The sequence below is a fragment of the Protopterus annectens genome, chromosome 9.part0 (assembly GCF_019279795.1).
Source record: "Protopterus annectens isolate FY-2018-M chromosome 9.part0, PAN1.0, whole genome shotgun sequence".
Lineage (NCBI taxonomy): Eukaryota > Metazoa > Chordata > Ceratodontiformes > Protopteridae > Protopterus > Protopterus annectens.
The window spans coordinates 850,155,850-850,174,708 of NC_056743.1; the positions used below are offsets into that span (position 1 = coordinate 850,155,850).

General features: G+C 39.7%; 1 protein-coding gene across 2 annotated transcripts in view; it reads right to left on the minus strand.

Annotated features, from left to right (window-relative positions):
• The window catches only part of LOC122811595 (zinc-binding protein A33-like), a 231,444-nt gene that overhangs the window by 150,872 nt on the left and 61,713 nt on the right, over positions 1-18,859 (minus strand). The window contains exon 1 of one of the 2 annotated variants that reach the window (XM_044083549.1): positions 17,395-17,874. The exons of the other annotated variant lie outside the window; for it this stretch is intronic. Coding sequence (XP_043939484.1) covers positions 17,395-17,784 — 390 coding nt within the window. The 5' untranslated portion in view covers positions 17,785-17,874. Of the gene's footprint in view, positions 1-17,394; positions 17,875-18,859 lie in introns of those variants that run through there. 2 annotated transcript variants of the gene reach the window in all.

The following is an 18,859-nucleotide window of genomic DNA, read 5'->3' on the forward strand; positions in this document are numbered from 1 at the left end:
CATACATCGCTCGAACTCTACCGATCTCACATCCACATGCCACACACCCACTTGCGCATTCATTCATATATCCCTCTCACTCTTCCTCTCTCACACATACACACACACAGTCACTTCCTCATTCATACCTGCATTCATTCACACATCGCTGTCACTCTTCCGATCTCACACATACACACACAGCCACTTCTTCATTCATACCTGAATTCATTCGCGCGCGCGCACACACACACACACACACACACACACACACACACACACACACACAGCCACTTCCTGATTCATACCTGCATTCATTCACACATCGCTCTCACTCTCCCGATCTCAAGCACACACAGCCACTTCTTCATTCATTCCTGTGTTCACTCACACATCGCTCTCACTCTCCCGATCTCCTTCACATATACATACTCTTTTGCTTTCATGCACGCATTCACTCACACATGCAGACAGACACACACAACCTCATACAGGCATTCACTTACCTGATGGCCTGGTTCCATGGCCCGGTACTGGTCCGCGGCCCGCTGCTATACTTGATGCCAGTTCATCTAAAAAGATACAGTGTAGGTCTAGACTTAGTTCACCACAAACTAATAAGCTTAGCAAACTAAACCGCAAACTGTTAATGGTTTATTTTGCAGCTAAGCTTATTAGTTCGCGGCGCCCCTGTGAGGAAGCCGCGGCTCCCCAGGGTGCCTCAGCGCACACTTTGGTAACCCCTGCTTTAGAAAGTATATGCTCTATTTTGCCCCTTTATTTCTAGCTAGAGATGCCAGTCCTTCATAGGGCACACTTATTCACATATCTGCATGCCTAAGCACAATGTATAATCACCTCTCAAACTTCCAGCATCTGTCTAGAATGTGGGAGAAAACATGGCCATGGCAAAATCAGAACATGGTAATGCAACAGAAAATGTAGCACAGCCCATAATCAAATCGGGAACATCAAAGTACCATGTGGAAATAATACTATCCATTGTACCACCTTGGTCAGCATCTTATTAAGTCAATGGGTTTGGAATCTCACTGTAATTTGAAAGTGATTTATTTAAGGTTAGCAAGATGTGTAAATGCCAAAAACTGAATTTAAGTTGTTGAATTTCTTTTTTTGGTACTTTACTTATCAAGAAGTTCACATCTTATTTAACTGTAATGTAATAGGTTACATACACCTTCCATGAAACTTTGTAGTTATTACGTCTTCATTCTATCACGGCATAGTCTACCTAAGTTATTGCCACCTTTTACTTAAAGGAGCACTGCTGCTTTTCTGAAATTCTGCTGAAGGTATAGGAAGCTTTGGAATCTGCACTTTAGAAACAATGGTTAGCTCAAATAAAATGCTGGAGTGTTAATGTCCCTTGTTAGCACAGCTATTTGGTGTTTATCTGCTGCATCAGTTTTTTTTTTTGGGGAGAGGTAGTAGCTTTCTTTTTTCTTCTTGACAATGAATTACGATGGCTTGAGTTTAAGATGTGGGATGCTTAATGAGCTTCTTTAAAGAATTAGTGTACATTATTCGAAGAAGCACTATATAGGTTCATAGGTTCATAGGAGAATACTAGACTAATGGCAAAAAAGCCCTTACAAGCCTACCCAGTTTACACAATTTTCGACCCATAGACGGTGGCACACTGGTGCAAGACACAATTTTCTACCCCTAAAGGGTGGCACACTGGTACAGAGGTTAGTGTTTTCACCTCACAATAAGAGGTTCTCTGTATCAATATTCAGTGGGGGTGCCTTCTGTGTGGAGTCTGCATGTCCTCCCTGCATTCACGTGAGTTTCCTCTGGGTGCTTCAGTTTCCTCCCACACTCCAAAGGCATGATGCATCTGGAGTGTTTCTCCCCGGGCCTCCACTGAAAATGGGCTCTGTCCCAGTTGGACTTTCCTTATAAACAAATGTTAAATAAATAAATAAAACAACAAGGTTCAACAAGCAGGGTTTTGACATTTTTTACAGGCTGCCTCTGCCCATAAGGGACATGTGTGCCACCCCAGGATTGAATTTGTGATTTCCCATCCATTGGTTGAGATGACACTTGCAAATGGTCAGGAAAGGGCTCTGCTTCACATGACTAGGAAGCCTATTCCAGTGGAGGGGCAATTGCTGGGACACATATTTGTCTCTCCAGCATGATCTTTTCATGTCAGAGCTATGACCCTTTAACCATCTGTAGCTGACTTTTCAAAAATGGTTTGGGACACAGTTATGCAGCTGTTAATTTGAGATCAGTTTGTGGCTTTTTGTATTAGTGCATCAATTTGCCATTCCTGGAAAAGTGAACAATATTTTGTAAACATGTGTGTGTGTGTATTAATGTCTGTGAACTTACACTGGAGGAATATGATTCTTTATAAGAAAGGCTGATGTACATTCTGACACTCAGTTACAAAACTGGATGAGCACAGAACAAGATCAATGGATGAATAAAACAATACAGGGAACAATTTTAATGTTATTATAAGACCATCCAGTGATGAGAACATTGGCTGTAAGTGATGGTAACTGTTGAAGTGACACCCAAACCCCACGTGCACAATGGGGGGGGGGGTTGATTCTCATGCTGATGCCATAATAGGCCTACCAGAAGGCTTTGTTTGCTGTGTAAAGATAACAAGCACATATGTGATGTATAAACATGACTATGAAAGGAGTTATATTAACTAGCAGTCATTCTTCAAAAGTAGTACTGTCCATCTATGCAGCTTTATGTGGCTCTGTGCAAAGAAGACAATGCATGCATCTGGAGTACATTTTGTGGCTGCATAAGACGTTCTACAGCATCTATGCTTACATGCTGTTGGTTTGTGCTTGCATGTTGACAGTGTCATTCTGTAAAGCACATACCTGACCCAATAAAGAAATATTCCATGAAGAGCTGTAACAGCTACTTAATGCCTTCTGAAGCTACAATATGTTGATCTAAGAAGAAATTTTTGTGTTGAATTTTACATTTTATTTGTTTTTATATGTTCTTAATTTGTCATACAATTTTTATGGTTTTATTTTTTACTGTAATTGTTTTTATCTTAAATAATAATATATGCAAATTGCTGTTGGGCCTCAGAGTAGGATGAACATAAAATCAGTATTTGTGTATTGACTATGGTGTGAGGGTGAGCACCATTCAGGGCATACATCCTGTCCATTGAGGCTTAAATGTGGACTTAGAGAATGGACATACTACATGTCAGGGAACAGTGCCAACACAAAATACTGACTCTCACAGGAGGTACAGTGAGTGGCTAGATGGTATTCACTGGTACATCAAGTAACATTTGGTACATGCATATAACGTACTTGGGCAACATTGATCTCTATATGACAGACATCTTCACAGATGGGACAGTGGCAGCTTTGCAGCTTTTCATATACAAGGACACCTATAAACATATACATATATGTATATATATATATATATATATATATATATATACACACACACACACACACACACACACACACACACACACACACACACACGTACAGGATACATATACACATATGTGTGTGTGTTTCTACATTAAATAGGTTTTTGATATTTTGTGGTTTCAACATTTTGTCTTCTCAACATTCTGTCTTTTCTATCAAATGTTATAGAATTATAGCTATCTGATTGTCTTTCTATTTATCTACCTGTGGAATTTATTTGACTGAAAACTCAGAATATTGAAACTTGAAATGGGGTATTTTTCCTTTCCCCACACTTGTGAGATCCTGAAATTGGTTCATATAATTAGCAGGAAGTGCAGGGAGTTGTGCCGTGTTATCCATGTGCTATGGTTTTAGATTCTACATGTGCTCCTTGTTATCCGTGTGTTTTGGTTTTAGATTCTACATGTGCTCCTTGTTGTCCGTATGCTGTGGTTTTTACATTCTACATGTGCTCCTTGTTCTCCCTGTGCTGTGGTTTTAGATTCTACATGTGCTCCTTGTTATCTGTGTGCAGTGGTTCTAGATTATACATGTGCTCCTTGTTATCCATATGCTGTGGTCTTAGATTCTATATGTCTCCTTGTTATCCATGTGCTGTGGCGTTACATTCTACATGTGCTCCTTGTTATCTGTGTGCTGTGGCTTTACATTCTACATGTGCTCCTTGTTATGTGTGTGCAGTAGTTCTAGATTCTACATGTGCTCCTTGTTATCTGTGTGCAGTGTTTTCAGATTCTACATGTGTTCCTTGTTATCTGTGTGCTGTGGTTTTAGATTCTACATGTGCTCCTTGTTGTCTATGTGCTGTGGCTTTACATTCTACATGTGCTCCTTGTTATGCTTGTGCAGTGGTTCTAGATTCTATATGTGCTCCTTGTTATCTGTGTGCTGTGGCTTTACATTCTACATGTGCTCCTTGTTATGTGTGTGCAGTGGTTCTAGATTCTACATGTGCTCCCTGTTATCTGTGTGCAGTGTTTTCAGATTCTACATGTGCTCCTTGTTATCTGTGTGCTGTGGTTTTAGATTCTACATGTGCTCCTTGTTGTCTATGTGCTGTGGCTTTACATTCTACATGTGCTCCTTGTTATGCTTGTTCAGTGGTTCTAGATTCTATATGTGCTCCTTGTTATCTGTGTGCAGTGTTTTCAGAGTCTACATGTGCTACTTGTTCTCCATGTATTGTGGTTTTAGATTCTACACATGATCCTTGTTATCCATGTGCTGTGTTTTTTAAATTCTACATGTGCTCCTTGTTATCCATGTGTTGTGGTTTTAGATCGTACCTGTGCTCTTTGTTATCCGTGTGCTGTGGTTTTAGATTCTACATGTGCTCCTTGTTATCCGTGTGTTGTGCTTTTAGATCGTACCTGTGCTCTTTGTTATCCGTGTGCTGTGGTTTTAGATTCTACATGTGCTCCTTGTTATCCGTGTGTTGTGGTTTTAGATCATACCTGTGCTCTTTGTTATCCATGTGCTGTGGTTTTAGATTCTACATGTGCTCCTTGTTATCCGTGTGTTGTGCTTTTAGATCATACCTGTGCTCTTTGTTATCCGTGTGCTGTGGTTTTAGATTCTACATGTGCTCCTTCTTATCCGTGTGTTGTGGTTTTAGATCGTACCTGTGCTCTTTGTTATCCGTGTGCTGTGGTTTTAGATTCTACATGTGCTCCTTGTTATCCGTGTGTTGTGCTTTTAGATCATACCTGTGCTCTTTGTTATCCGTGTGCTGTGGTTTTAGATTGTACATGTGCTCCTTGTTATTCGCGTGTTGTGCTTTTAGATTGTACATGTGTTTTTTGTTATCCTTGTGATGTGGTTTTAGATTCTATATGTGCTCCTTGTTATCCATGGGATGTGGTTTTAGATTCTACATTTGCTCCTTGTTATCCATGTGATGTGGTTTTAGATTCTACATGTGCTACTTGTTATCCATGTGATGTGGTTTTATATTCTACATGTGCTCCTTGTTATCCATGTGATGTGGTTTTAGATTCTACATGTGCTCCTTGTTATCCGTGTGTTGTGCTTTTAGATCGTACCTGTGCTCTTTGTTATCCGTGTGCTGTGGTTTTAGATTCTACATGTGCTCCTTGTTATCCGTGTGTTGTGGTTTTAGATCGTACCTGTGCTCTTTGTTATCCATGTGCTGTGGTTTTAGATTCTACATGTGCTCCTTGTTATCCATGTGTTGTGCTTTTAGATCATACCTGTGCTCTTTGTTATCCGTGTGCTGTGGTTTTAGATTGTACATGTGCTCCTTGTTATTCGCGTGTTGTGCTTTTAGATTGTACATGTGTTTTTTGTTATCCTTGTGCTGTGGTTTTTAAATTCTACATGTGCTCCTTGTTATCCTTGTGATGTGGTTTTAGATTCTACATGTGCTCCTTGTTATCCATGTGATGTGGTTTTAGATTCTACATTTGCTCCTTGTTATCCATGTGATGTGGTTTTAGATTCTACATGTGCTACTTGTTATCCATGTGATGTGGTTTTATATTCTACATGTGCTCCTTGTTATCCATGTGATGTGGTTTTAGATTCTACATGTGCTCCTTGTTATCCATGTGATATGGTTTTAAATTCTACATGTGCTCCTTGTTATCCATGTGATGTGGTTTTAAATTCTACATGTGCTCCTTGTTATCCATGTGATGTGGTTTTAGATTCTACATGTGCTCCTTGTTATCCATGTGATGTGGTTTTAGATTCTACATGTGCTCCTTGTTATCCATGTGTTGGGTTTTAGATTCTACATGTGCTCCTTGTTATCCATGTGTTGTGCTTTTAGATCATACCTGTGCTCTTTGTTATCCGTGTGCTGTGGTTTTAGATTGTACATGTGCTCCTTGTTATTCGTATGTTGTGCTTTTAGATTGTACATGTGGTTTTTGTTATCCTTGTGCTGTGGTTTTTAAATTCTACATGTGCTCCTTGTTATCCATGTGATGTGGTTTTAAATTCTACATGTGCTCCTTGTTATCCATGTGATGTGGTTTTAGATTCTACATGTGCTACTTGTTATCCATGTGCTGTGGTTCCTTTTCTCAGACCCCCCAGCTGTATAATAAATGCTTTTATCATTTGTTTTTTTTTCCTTTTCAACCCAATCTAACACCAGAGTGGTACACAGAAAATAACTATGGCTTTCTGGAAAGTTAGGAAGGTAGGAAGATACTATTCCCAGATAGAATTTAAATATGTTCTACCACACCTAGAATTTAAGTATCTTTGCATTTATCTTTTCAGTTTATTTAGGAGCTGCTATTTTCTTAACTTTGAACATTAAGTTTAAGCTACAAATAATTTTTTCTTGAAATAAAAAAAAAACAAGACTGAATATATTTCCTTCCTCATGCTTTTTTGTTCAGGCCATCATTATTAAATCTAATGTTTGTAAAAAATCTGTAAGATGCAACTTACAGCATCTAGAACTGTATGTCTTCTGCAGGCCTAACGGCTTCCAGATGCCTGGCTTAAAAGAGTTACTTCCTCATACTAAAATTACACAAGAATGTTGGTCATTTACAGCATTTTACAAGCAAGGGAGAGCTAAAAAGTAGAAAAGGTATGAAAATGTAAGAAAAAAGTAACCTTTGTAGATGATGAAGAGTCAGAATGAGGGGAAATATGGGGTGGGCAGTGGGGAAGGCAGGGGAAACTATTAAGTAACAGCGTGGACCACGGAAGCCTTTGCCAAAGGCTCCATTTTACTCAAGGATGGCTTTTTTGATTGTGGCTAGACATCAAAGGTGTATACAGTCAGTAAACTGGCTATAATGAATAGGTATATAGTGAAGCAGTCTATGGATGAAAGTGAATGCCCCCATCTGTTATTTAACATGCAATGGTTATTGACCTTCTGTAATGGAGTCCCACCTCGTTGCATTTGGCCCCACCCATTCAGTTGCTTCCTGCAGCACCCCCAACCTTGTTTTGAAGTTACCAGCCACCCCTGATCTCTACTTACAGTATACCTTCTGTTTATCTTTACTACTACCTAGAATACTGCAATATTTGACTGCCATTAACTCTTCTAATCCCTTTAACATTGTTATTGATTATCCTTACAGAAACCAACCAAACTAGCTATTTTTTCTACTGTCTCTTTAACTCTTTTCTGTACCCAGCAGAATCATTCTATCCCCTTATAAATATTTCCTTAATATCAGTAACTTAAACATTACCAAAAACTACATCTCATCTCAGACTTTCCATATAAAATATTTCAACTATGCTAGGACACATTTTTATGCTTACCTGTTCAATATCATTCTGAAAACATTTGTTAAAACCAAACTACTAATTTTCCATGCCTCCCATAATATTTTTCGAGTACTACAATGTAGACACATTAAATTAAACCCAGCTGCTGTCATCGACTATCCACAATCTGCATAATTCAAGCAAAAATCCTTTATACTTGGCTAGCTAAATACTGGGAGTGTAAACAATGAATTTGACATCTAAGTGAAGCTTCATAGGTGAACACTAGACTAACTGCCCTGAAGGACCTTTTCAATAACCCAAGCTTAGACTCAAACTCTATATCTTGTGTTTATGAGGAAAAGACCTTAAACATTATGCCAAACTCACACCTTTGCAAAAATCATACTTCTGACACTGACTTGTATTTTGTGTTACATTCCTAATAAAAAAGTTGTGACAAATGTCATTCTGACCCCCTCAGTATAAGTATCTGTAAACTGGATTCAAACCCTGCATTGCCTGACATTTTCTATAAACTCACTGCACTTATACCCTGTGCCACAAAGGTGGGTAATGAAAACAGCACTGAATTACCATTTTGCTGGGTTCATAGCCATTTTTTTATGTCTAGCCAATTTCAAATGGTTCATAAAGCAATAACCAAAGACGTGGTGTGGTATATTGAAGATTTACCCATGGTTGGTGTGGTTTAATCATGAGGGTGAAGCCCGAGTGATTAAATAAAGTCAACCATGGGTAAATTTCAATATACCACAACTACGGAGTCGGTCATTGCCTTTATACAATGACATTATTTAAGAAAAAAAATGCTTACTTTTCTTACATAATGTCTTTGTATAATGGCTCATTACTGTTCTTCTGCTGGTTGTGGTACACTGCTTCCTTGTTTTGATGTACTCAGCATGCATATGGGACTTAGTTGCGTCCCACGCATACCCAATACATCAATGCTTTGAAACAAAAGCAACGGACAAAAGAAAGTCTCCATTGCTCCGTTTTTTTTCTTTTTTTTTTATTTGTTTAAAAAAATGTTTTGAGGACTTTATACCAATGGAAAAAAGTCCAAGCGACTGGACCTTTTTCCGTTGGTATATTGTGGGATTTACAATGGGCATGCTGGACAATCAGCGTGCACGTTTTAGAATATTAATGGAGGGTCATTGTATAATAGCCATTTTTTTATGTCTAGCCAATTTTCTTTCAAAGATGAGACTCAAACCTTGTATCTTGTGTCTGTGAGGTAAACACCTTAACCATCGTACCTCTCAACCCAATAAGTCTATTAGGTCCAGTAGTCTAGAACCATCCCTTCAAAATATTACCGTAACTATCTTTCTATAACTGCAACATATCTAAAACCTGACAAAGCCATTCTACCTACAGTTCTAGATAACTATAACATTTTCTAAAATAAAAGCCAATGATCTATAATTGGTGGAAGGTCATAGATTCATCCAACGTTCAAATAATCCAAACTCCATATGCAGGTTCTCCACTCTCTCCCCAAGAAATGAAATCCACAGCAAAACCATAGAAAAAGCTAAATGGCAACGTTATGAAATAACGTGCTGACTTTTGATTCATCTCACAACTAGTTCAACTAATCTAGAATGAGATCTTTCCACCACTGACCTCCAAACTAATCAGGGATGCACCAACATACAACCTCAGAAGTCTTAACCACTCAGGTCCTCTCCAGTAACCCCCCCCCCAAATTAGTCTTTAATATACAAACCATGTCTTCTCAGGCCTTAGTCCAAAACTGTGGGAATCTCTCCCCTCTTTCCATAAAGATTATTCTTCTTACCCTAAATTCTAATCAGAACGAAAAGTACATTACAAGACTCAAAGAAAATGTAATTATTCTATCTCTCATCATATAACTTAAGCTTTTCCTACCCAACTTCCTTCCGCATAGCTTGTTCTAACTTTACTTTTCATTGTGAGTATTTTAACAAAGCAATTCTGTTATTCACACTGTATAAAATGTATATATATATATATATATATATATTATGTTTTGTTGTTCAGTCTGTAATGTCATAGATGTACACTAGGCTACCAACCACTAGGGACCTTAAGGTATGATCCAAATGTGACACACAAATTTAATTTACATTTGATTTACAGGGGTAATTTACTGGCTAGTGCTGTTCATTAGAGACATAGAAGCCAGACCAGTCGAATCGTCCAAGTTATACTTAAATAAGGATTGGAGGAACTGTGCTTCACATAGATGGGGAACCTGTTCTACAGAATGGGAATTCTCTGAGAAACATCTGTCTCTCCTACATGCCCTATTTATGTTTCCAGCAAAAATTAGGTATTTTAATCTAGTAGATCTGAAGTTTTTTGCTTTGTGGATCTGCAAAAAATTCATCAAAACAGGATCCAAGGATGCCTTGTATCCCAGACAAAGATCATCTCTCAGAAGTCTGTATGATACAGAGTAAAGAGACAGGGCTTTGAGGTAGTCAGGTTAGGACATTGTGTTTACTCTCTGCATTCTTTTTGTAAGGAACCTTTGTGGACATTCCAGTTTCTGCATGTGCTTGGCCAGGTACAAATCGAAGGGGGCATTATACTCTATGATGGACCTGATGAGAGCCGAGCACATTGGTATGATAATGTCTCTGGACTCCTTATCTCCAAACTCCAGCTTAATACCCATAAATCCATCTAAATAATCTGCTTATACCTTCCCCCTGGAAATAACATCAGTACCCTAGAAGAGATCCTCAGCTGGCTCTCCATTCATTTCCCACAAGAAACCATAGTCCTGGGCAATGTCAACATCAGCTGGAAAACCTGCACCTCAGTAGACCCTCCCACCCTCTTAAATCTCCATGGTTTTATACAAACCAGTCAAGCTCCCACCAGAACTAACAAACCTAATAACAAAGAAAGCATATTAGACTGGATTCTGGTTAATCGTCACCACCAAACTTATACAGTAGTAACACTACCTGATGACATAAGCAGCCATATGCACTTACTTACTTAATCAGACACAAAACTGATACCCCTAACCCAACTAAATTCAAAATGGTCAGAACTAATAAAAACTTTAACCCTGAAACCTTCCAAGCTGAACTAAGAGCCTGTAATTGGTCCCCTCTTAAACACCTTCCACTGGATGATGCTGTCTCATACTTCAACTCAAAGTTCCTATATATTCTAGACTTACATGCTCCCTCAAGATCTGTCAGAATTAGCTCAAAACCTGCACCTTGGCTATCAAAGGATACAAGGCATAAAATTATTCTGAAAAATAAACTCTGGACCAAATACCGAAGAACTAAAGATCCCATCGACCAACTAAACTTTAGGCAAATAAGAAACATTACAAAAACAGCCATACATCTAGATAAAAGAAACTACTACTGCCATCTACAACAAGCTAACCAACATAATCCACAAAAGTTCTGGGCAGGAATAAATAGACTCTTAAAGCCTGGCCACTCTGACACCCCATGCCCCTCAGGCACTTCCCAAAACAACCCACAACAAACTGCTGATGCCTTCAATACCTTCTTTGCTGAAACTGTCCAGTCGCTATCTAATCAACTTTCCCCAGATATCCCCTCCCTGTCCACCTCCTCTAATACTTCTATTCCCTTATTTCAACTGCAACCTGTACCCACATCACTACTATGTTCTCTGCTCCACAAACTGAAATCCTCCTCTCCATCAGCTGAATATCTAAAAATTGCAGCTAAAACATTAGCCTATCCCATAATTAGCAGAACCATCATTGAAGGCTACATTCCTTCAATCTGGAAAATATCACATATTATTCCCCTGCATAAAGGTGGTAACTCAACAGAACTCTCAAACTACCGACCCATAGCCTTACTGCCCCCCCCCTAGCTAAAATCATGGAAAAATGTGTCCAAAAACAACTTCTAAATCACCTCTTAAATTAGAATCTACTAGCTGACTGTCAACATGGCTTTAGACCATTCCACAGCACCACCACAGCCCTCCTTTCCTTCACTGACTGCATCAACAAAAACCGGAATAATAGCATACTTACCTCTGCACTCTTTATTGATCTATCCAAAGCCTTCGCTATGGTCAATCATGAGGTACTAATAAACGTACTTAAATCTTTCGCACTAGACACAAGTGCTATAAAGTGGTTCCACTCCTATCTTCATAACAGACAGCAGGCAGTTCTTTGGCACAATAACTTATCCAACCACCTACCCATTACCCTTGGAGTCCCCCAAGACTCAATTCTTGGCCCTCTTCTGTTTTCAATTTTCATTAATGATCTTTATACTACTATTAATCTTGCAACCTGTATACAATATGCAGATGATTCTATTTTGATTTGTTCTGCCTCATCCCCCTCCAAACTTCACTCTATCACCCAACAGACATTCCAAACTCTAGAAATGTGGTTCCTAAAATGATGCTTAATCTTAAACCCCAAGAAAACCAAAGTGTTACTTTTCTCCCCCACCTGAAAATCCTCTCCACTCAACTTCTCTGTCTTGTCAAGTAATGGCACCTATATTTCCCCCGACCCAACTACCAGGCTCCTAGGAGTGGAGATTGACAACAATCTATGCTTTGACGCTCATCTTAACAACACTATAAAACTAGATAACAGAAAACTAGGTCATTGTACAGAAATAAACCATTCCTTACTCCACTTGCCAGAACATCCATCACCCACTCACATCTAATTTCCACCTTCCTTTATGCCTTGCCTATCTACACTAATCTGTCCACAGCTAACCTCAGCAAAATGGCTGTTGCCTACAACACTACTGCTAGATTTGCCTCTGGCTCTACTTTTAGAACTCACCACTGCATAAACTTAATCCAATTAGGATGGCTTGAGCTACAAAACCTGATTTTATTTCACCAACTCTCCATAGCCCATAAAATCCTGTGCAAACCCTTTAATACTCGCATACTCACTACACTTATTACTCCTTACTGTAATCTTAAAAGCCTACGTTTGTCTAATAAACTTCTTATTTCCACTTGTAAATCCTATAACATGGCCAGAAACTCCTTGTTCTCAAACACAGTAGGAAAAATTTGGAACTCCCTTCCTGACAATCTCACTGCACTCTCCTCCCTGCTTTAAATCCGAACTCAAATCTCACCTCAAAACCCACTGGCTCTGCCCATGTACTAACCCTGACTAGCTTTCTGTATTCTCCCAAGTACTTCCTATTTTTCTGATTACAGAACTTTAACTAACACTTCCCTGTTTCTTCTATCATGCTCAATTTGTACACCTTTAATTTATAGTTTTTTGTAGTTAATTTCTAATATTTCTTCTGCAAATATATGCTAATGAATATTCTCATAGCTAATTGTTTTTTTTCTCTCTGTTATTAATGTATGCATTTGGAGCTTTTCTCCCAGGCCTCTGCTGAAAATGGACATATATCCAGTTGGACCAGCCCGATCAACAAATGTAAAATAAAAATAAAAATAAACTAGATACTATGTCCTTGCTTATAAGATGAGCAACATTGAAGGATTTTCTTACTGCCTTGGACACATGCTGGTTAAAGGCTAGGTTAATATATATACATGTGTTTCCAGATTCCTTACTAATGAATCAACTTTTAAGGATGTTTTACTGATGATGTAGTTACTCGATGTGGCAGACTTCCAAAAAGGTATTATACTGCATTTCTTGGTATTGAGTTTTAAACCATGGAGGTACTATAATGCATTTCTTGCTACTGAGTTTTAAGCCATGGCATTGGCACCAAGCATTTGTCTGTATTAGACCTTCTTGAAGGGTGTTCTCATCTTGGGGATTCAATGACTGCTCCCAGTTTGCAATCATCTGCAAACTTGGTTAGCAGAGGCCCTTGACATTAGCTTTGATATCCGAGAAGTAGATGACAAAGAGGAGTGGGCCTTGCACCGAGCTTCAGAGGACTCCACTGATGACCTTCCTCTTTGTGGAGGTGGCTTCACCATTCAACAATGCAGCTCTCCAATACCTCTAACTGGGTCTTACACCCAAGCTCAGAGGTATACTCAGCTAGTCAGGCACTGATCTTGTGCCATTCCAACTCTCTAAGTTAAGTTGTGGATCAGAAAACTGAAAAAGTCTACCATCTCTGCTCCTTCAGATTCCAGGAGCAAAGTTTACTTTTAAACAGTAGCAACTGCTTGCAACAAATCTACACTTGTGACAAGCAACTGCTACAGTCCACATAATGAACTTTAACGTGCTTCACTTTTGAAGTCCCAGGATGGGACTTAGTGAAAATCTCTTCTTTTACTTTGAACTGACTGTAGCAACTGCTTGCTACATATGCAGCTACTACAGTGAACACACCTAATAACTAAAATATTTCAGTTTAAAAGTCCTGGAAAGGAACTTGCTGAAAAAAAACTCTTTTCTTTTAAACTTTAGCAATGTAGCCAGCAGTTTCTACAGTTTATACCACTCATGGATTGCTAAGCTTTTGCAAATGTGATACTGGCATTCATTTCTGAATGCTGGTAATGTGGTGTACTGAAGACCAATCGGTATCTGCCAATCTTGCCTCAATACTTTTTATCTCGGGTGGCTGCTCCCTTCACCCCACTCCACCCCCCCACAGCTACCTCTTCAATTTTCTTACCATGCTTCTGTGTTGGACCAAGTCAAATTACTCGCTGAAGTAGAGGCAGATCATTTCTACTGGTATTCCTCTCTCAATTTCACCAGGAGCTCACTTCTAAAATTGGATCAGATTTGACTGTTAGGTCCTTTTGGCCATGAAATCATGTGATTACTGTTCTGGAGATTGTTGCCCTGTAGAACTGCTACCAGCCTTCACTTCCAGATTCCCTCCATAACTTTCCCTCCCAATGCTCTTAAGGTAGCAGGTGTGTAGTTTCCTGGAGTTTTTCCTGCCCCCCCCCTCCCATATGCTTGCTGTCTTCCAGTGTTTTGGCATTTCTACAATAACTATTTTCCTGTTGAAGATCTCCATCAGGTTATCTGATAATCACTAGTCAGATATCTGGGACCTCTAAGAGGTAGTTAATCTGGCCTTTGTATTTTATGCTAAGGACAACCAGTTCTGAAACTCTCACCTCTCTATCCTGGCATTTGTTCACCAGTCTCCTCATTCTGCCCTTCCTCCCAGCATGGCACTCTCCCCTTGCTTTTCTTTGTGAAGACTGATGCAAAAAAATCATTCAGTACCCTATGCTTTTCTCCTGTTTTCTGTGACCTCCTTTCTATCTTTGCTCAGACGGGCCAGTTCTGTCTCTCTCTTCCTTCTTCAGAATAATTAAAACAAGTCTCTGAAGATAGGAGACATCATCAACTGTTTGCTTACTACACTGATGCTAAGCAACATCACTTAACTTCCTCTTATTTCTAGGTCAGCCTGTGAAAGGAAATGGTCCCCATCTTCAACGCTTGTTTTAATTATTCTGAAGAAGTCAACTGATATATGCTGACAAAAGCGCTAAATAAAATCTGATCGAGTTTGTGGAAGTCACCTTTTGGTTCTGCTTTTTTGCAGAGTTTATCCTGTATTGGTTCCTGGTTTTACTTGTGAAGTAGTATGATTTCCCACAGTACGGCAGAGCACTGAGTGCACATCCATCTACCTATAACGGGACACTGGCCACATATTCCTCTGCCCTCTGACAGTACACTGACTGCTTGTTGCTCTGTACTACTTTGGTGCACTGTCTGCCTGTCACCCTTCCCTGTGACTGCTCCATAGTGAGACAGGTATTAGATAACCACTACTCTTCTAACTTCAATGCACTGACCGCTCATCACCTGGCTCTGTAACAGTGTACTATCTTCCTATCACCCTTGCCTCATAGTACTGCTACACCTGTGCAGTGCCTATCCAGTAGCACTGTACTGGTAACCCATCAATCTGCCTTATGCAACTGCAGAGTCATCCTATCATCCCCAAACTACTGCCATGCACTGACTGCCCCTGTGACCTGTCACTCTGCCATAGTAACATGCATCTCCCAACCACCACCTGCATGTACTAGCCACCCATCACCCTACTGTCTGGCAGTGTACCTTACTGACTTTGTATAATTTGTACCAGTTTCAGTACACTAGTTAACCTTCAGTCTGCTTTGCAGAAAGATGGTGGTTACTCATCTCCTTTGGCACTCTCTAGTTGCCCATTACACTGATCAGAGGCAGTGTACTTCTTCACTAGCATCCCAGTTCTGTGCATGCCCTGGCAATGCATCAGTTGTACTGAAGGCAATGTCTGGGCTCTCATTATGCTTGCTGTGTGGCAGCACATTGGCTATCACTCTGCAGACTGCCTGTACACCAGTTTTTTACTACCCCTTCCAAAAGAATGCAGTAGTTGCTGGCAAACTATTTTTTTTCTATTTTTTGTCTCCACTGCACCTGCTGACCATCAAGCCAGAATCAAGCCTGATAACACACACTTTTCCACTCTGTGAGGTGAGACCATGGCAGCAGTGTTGTGGTCAACAAGCCAACCATCACAGAGGCTTTAATTTTAAGCACTGGCTATCTGGCTGCTCACCAATGTACTGTGTGGCAGTGCAGTGGTTACCCATTACCAAGCAAGTATGGCACCCACTGATTACCTGTCACATTATGCCACCATAATTCTTCTTTTTTTACATATTTTTAGCTCCCGGTCAGCTGGCTATCATCTGCCCCCAGTGCCTCTCTATGCCCACTGGGTCTACCAAACCTTAATACTACCTCAGACTTCCTCTGACCATGTTCAGGACTGGTGAGGAGATCAAGCCATGGGGGGGGAGATCACACTGCTGCTGAGGAACTATTTTTTCCTTTAAGGCCTGGAGCCCCCTCCACCCTGTGCATGTACGCATGTATTGTCAAGCAATTGGCATTGCAAGTTATTGTCCATGCCTCTGTCTGTGACTCAGACAATGCTCTGATCCCCTTGTAGACAACATCCACAGTGTATCCATAGTCCCCACTAGAGATCAACTGCAGTAGTAAGCCCAAGTATGCATCCCCCTCCCCCTGTCCCTCCCGTAGGAAGAGGGAACTGAAATAAGATAATCAACCTCCCCAGCCTGGCTTCTCCAGATCCTGATCTGTTAATCAAGCCTATGTCATGTGGGTTGCAGTCAGGGCCTTATCACTTTGAGCTACTGAGCCAGGACACTATGATAATTCACTGGCCGACGGCTACCCCTTGTCTGACCTCTTCCACCCCTTCTAACTCACTGTAGTATTATACTGTTGCTTGCCTTTGGCTGTATGCATTAATCCTCATTGCCACTACACTACACAAGTTTATTAATTTTTCACTTTTCAGCAGGGATTCTGAGCCATGATATCTTTCTATCAACAGATCTCAATGCCTCTGACATTCTTTTTTCCTTCCTTTCTTCTCTTGTCCTTCATAGATTATCTTTCCCTGATAATGTGAAAATGCAGTCTCATTTTAAGTAGACATACTTCTTTTGAACTTCAGCCTGTGACAGTAGCATAACAGGCTGCCTATGTGAATCTAATGACAACTACACTACTTTAATAAAAGACATACTACACATCAGTTTATACATCAGTCAATCTACAATATTTTAAAAAGTAGATAAAATGAATGCAAGCAGGGAAACACTAAACATTTAGTGTGCAACAATGTTTTTAAGACTAAATGCTGAATCCTTGTTTTGACTCTACATTAGATATATGCTACCCAACAGATGCTGAAACAACATTTTTTGTGGTATAACATATTCATACCTTGCATTGCTCAGCAGAACATATACCAAAAAATGAGCTGGTCGAAGTCCTTCGGTAATTTGTACAAGTCTTTGGATCGTTCGGGTTCTTGATTTCTGTGTTACATGTAGAAACCCTTCGTTTTTCATTTTCATCAGTCTGCATCAGTTGCTGAACACTTATTACAATATCTGCAAGTTGTCGGTTGTAAACATAACTTTTTTCAGGGAATGTCTTCCTGCATGCAGGGCATAAAAAAGTGCTCCCATATCCAGAACCCCAGAATGTTTTGATACAATCTTGGCAAAAGCTGTGCCCACAGCTCAAACTCACTGGTTCCTTGAATAATTCTAGGCATATTGAACAAGTCACCTCAGATTTCAGCTGGGCTAGATAAGAAAAAAAAGCCATTCTGGACAAGACTGACTTCACACAAGTGAAAAGACAGACACAAATACAAACACATGCACACACACTGCTAGTACATGATGGAGCAGAAGTGGGCTTCTTCTTGTGCTGCAGGCAGGAGTTCTGTCAAACAGGTTTACAAGGAAAGAATGTTGTTAGGTCTCTGTCAGGCTTCTGCTTTCATACATAGCTTGAGAGAATAATAGACTCGTAAAAGAATTCCAGTCTCTTTAACCCTTTCAGAACAGGTATTAGATCTTTAAATAGTCTGCTTACTGTAAAAATTGCTGAAGAAAACATGCTTTTCCTGTTCCTGTCACTTCCAGGAATGATAAAAAATGAGGTATGTCCCAAAGTCATGATCTACAGTGTAAATGTACTATGAAGACATTAATGCTTTCTGGTTATTATTTAGCAGCTCATATACTGGACATGAGCAGTGTCTAATACAATATTGTAGTATGAATGAGGTATAACAAATAGGTAATTGCAGTGACAAATACAGTGTTGCAGTATATATGAAGTATAACAAATAAGAGGTAATTGCAGTGACTAATACAGTGTTGTAGTATTACTGACGTATAACAACTAAGGGGTAATTCCAGTGGTACCATGCCTATCTTTTGATAGGTAATGTGGTAATGCTGCATCCTGACATGTATATTACAGGTACGAATCACTTCTGCATGGTGATGTATCAACCCGCACCTCAGTGTATTATCTCTACCATTCTACAATCCAGATGTCTTGCCTTATGGCAAATATTTGTCAGGGTATATAGTATTTCTTATTTATTTATTTTATTTTATTTCCATTTGTTTACCGGGAAAGTCCGACTGGTCCTAAAATAGCTCGCTTTCAGCGGAGGCCCGGGGAGAAAAAGCTCTACAGAGTACAATGTTGCAATAGAACATTATTCATATAAGATACATAATGTGTACAGTACACTGTTCATATATGATACATGTTAAGAAATCAAACGAAATCTAGAAACCGGGTGCTACTATGATCTGGGCTGTACTTGAAATGTCTCTGGTAAAGCTGAGGACACCAAAAGTGAGCCTCAATGTGACCTAAA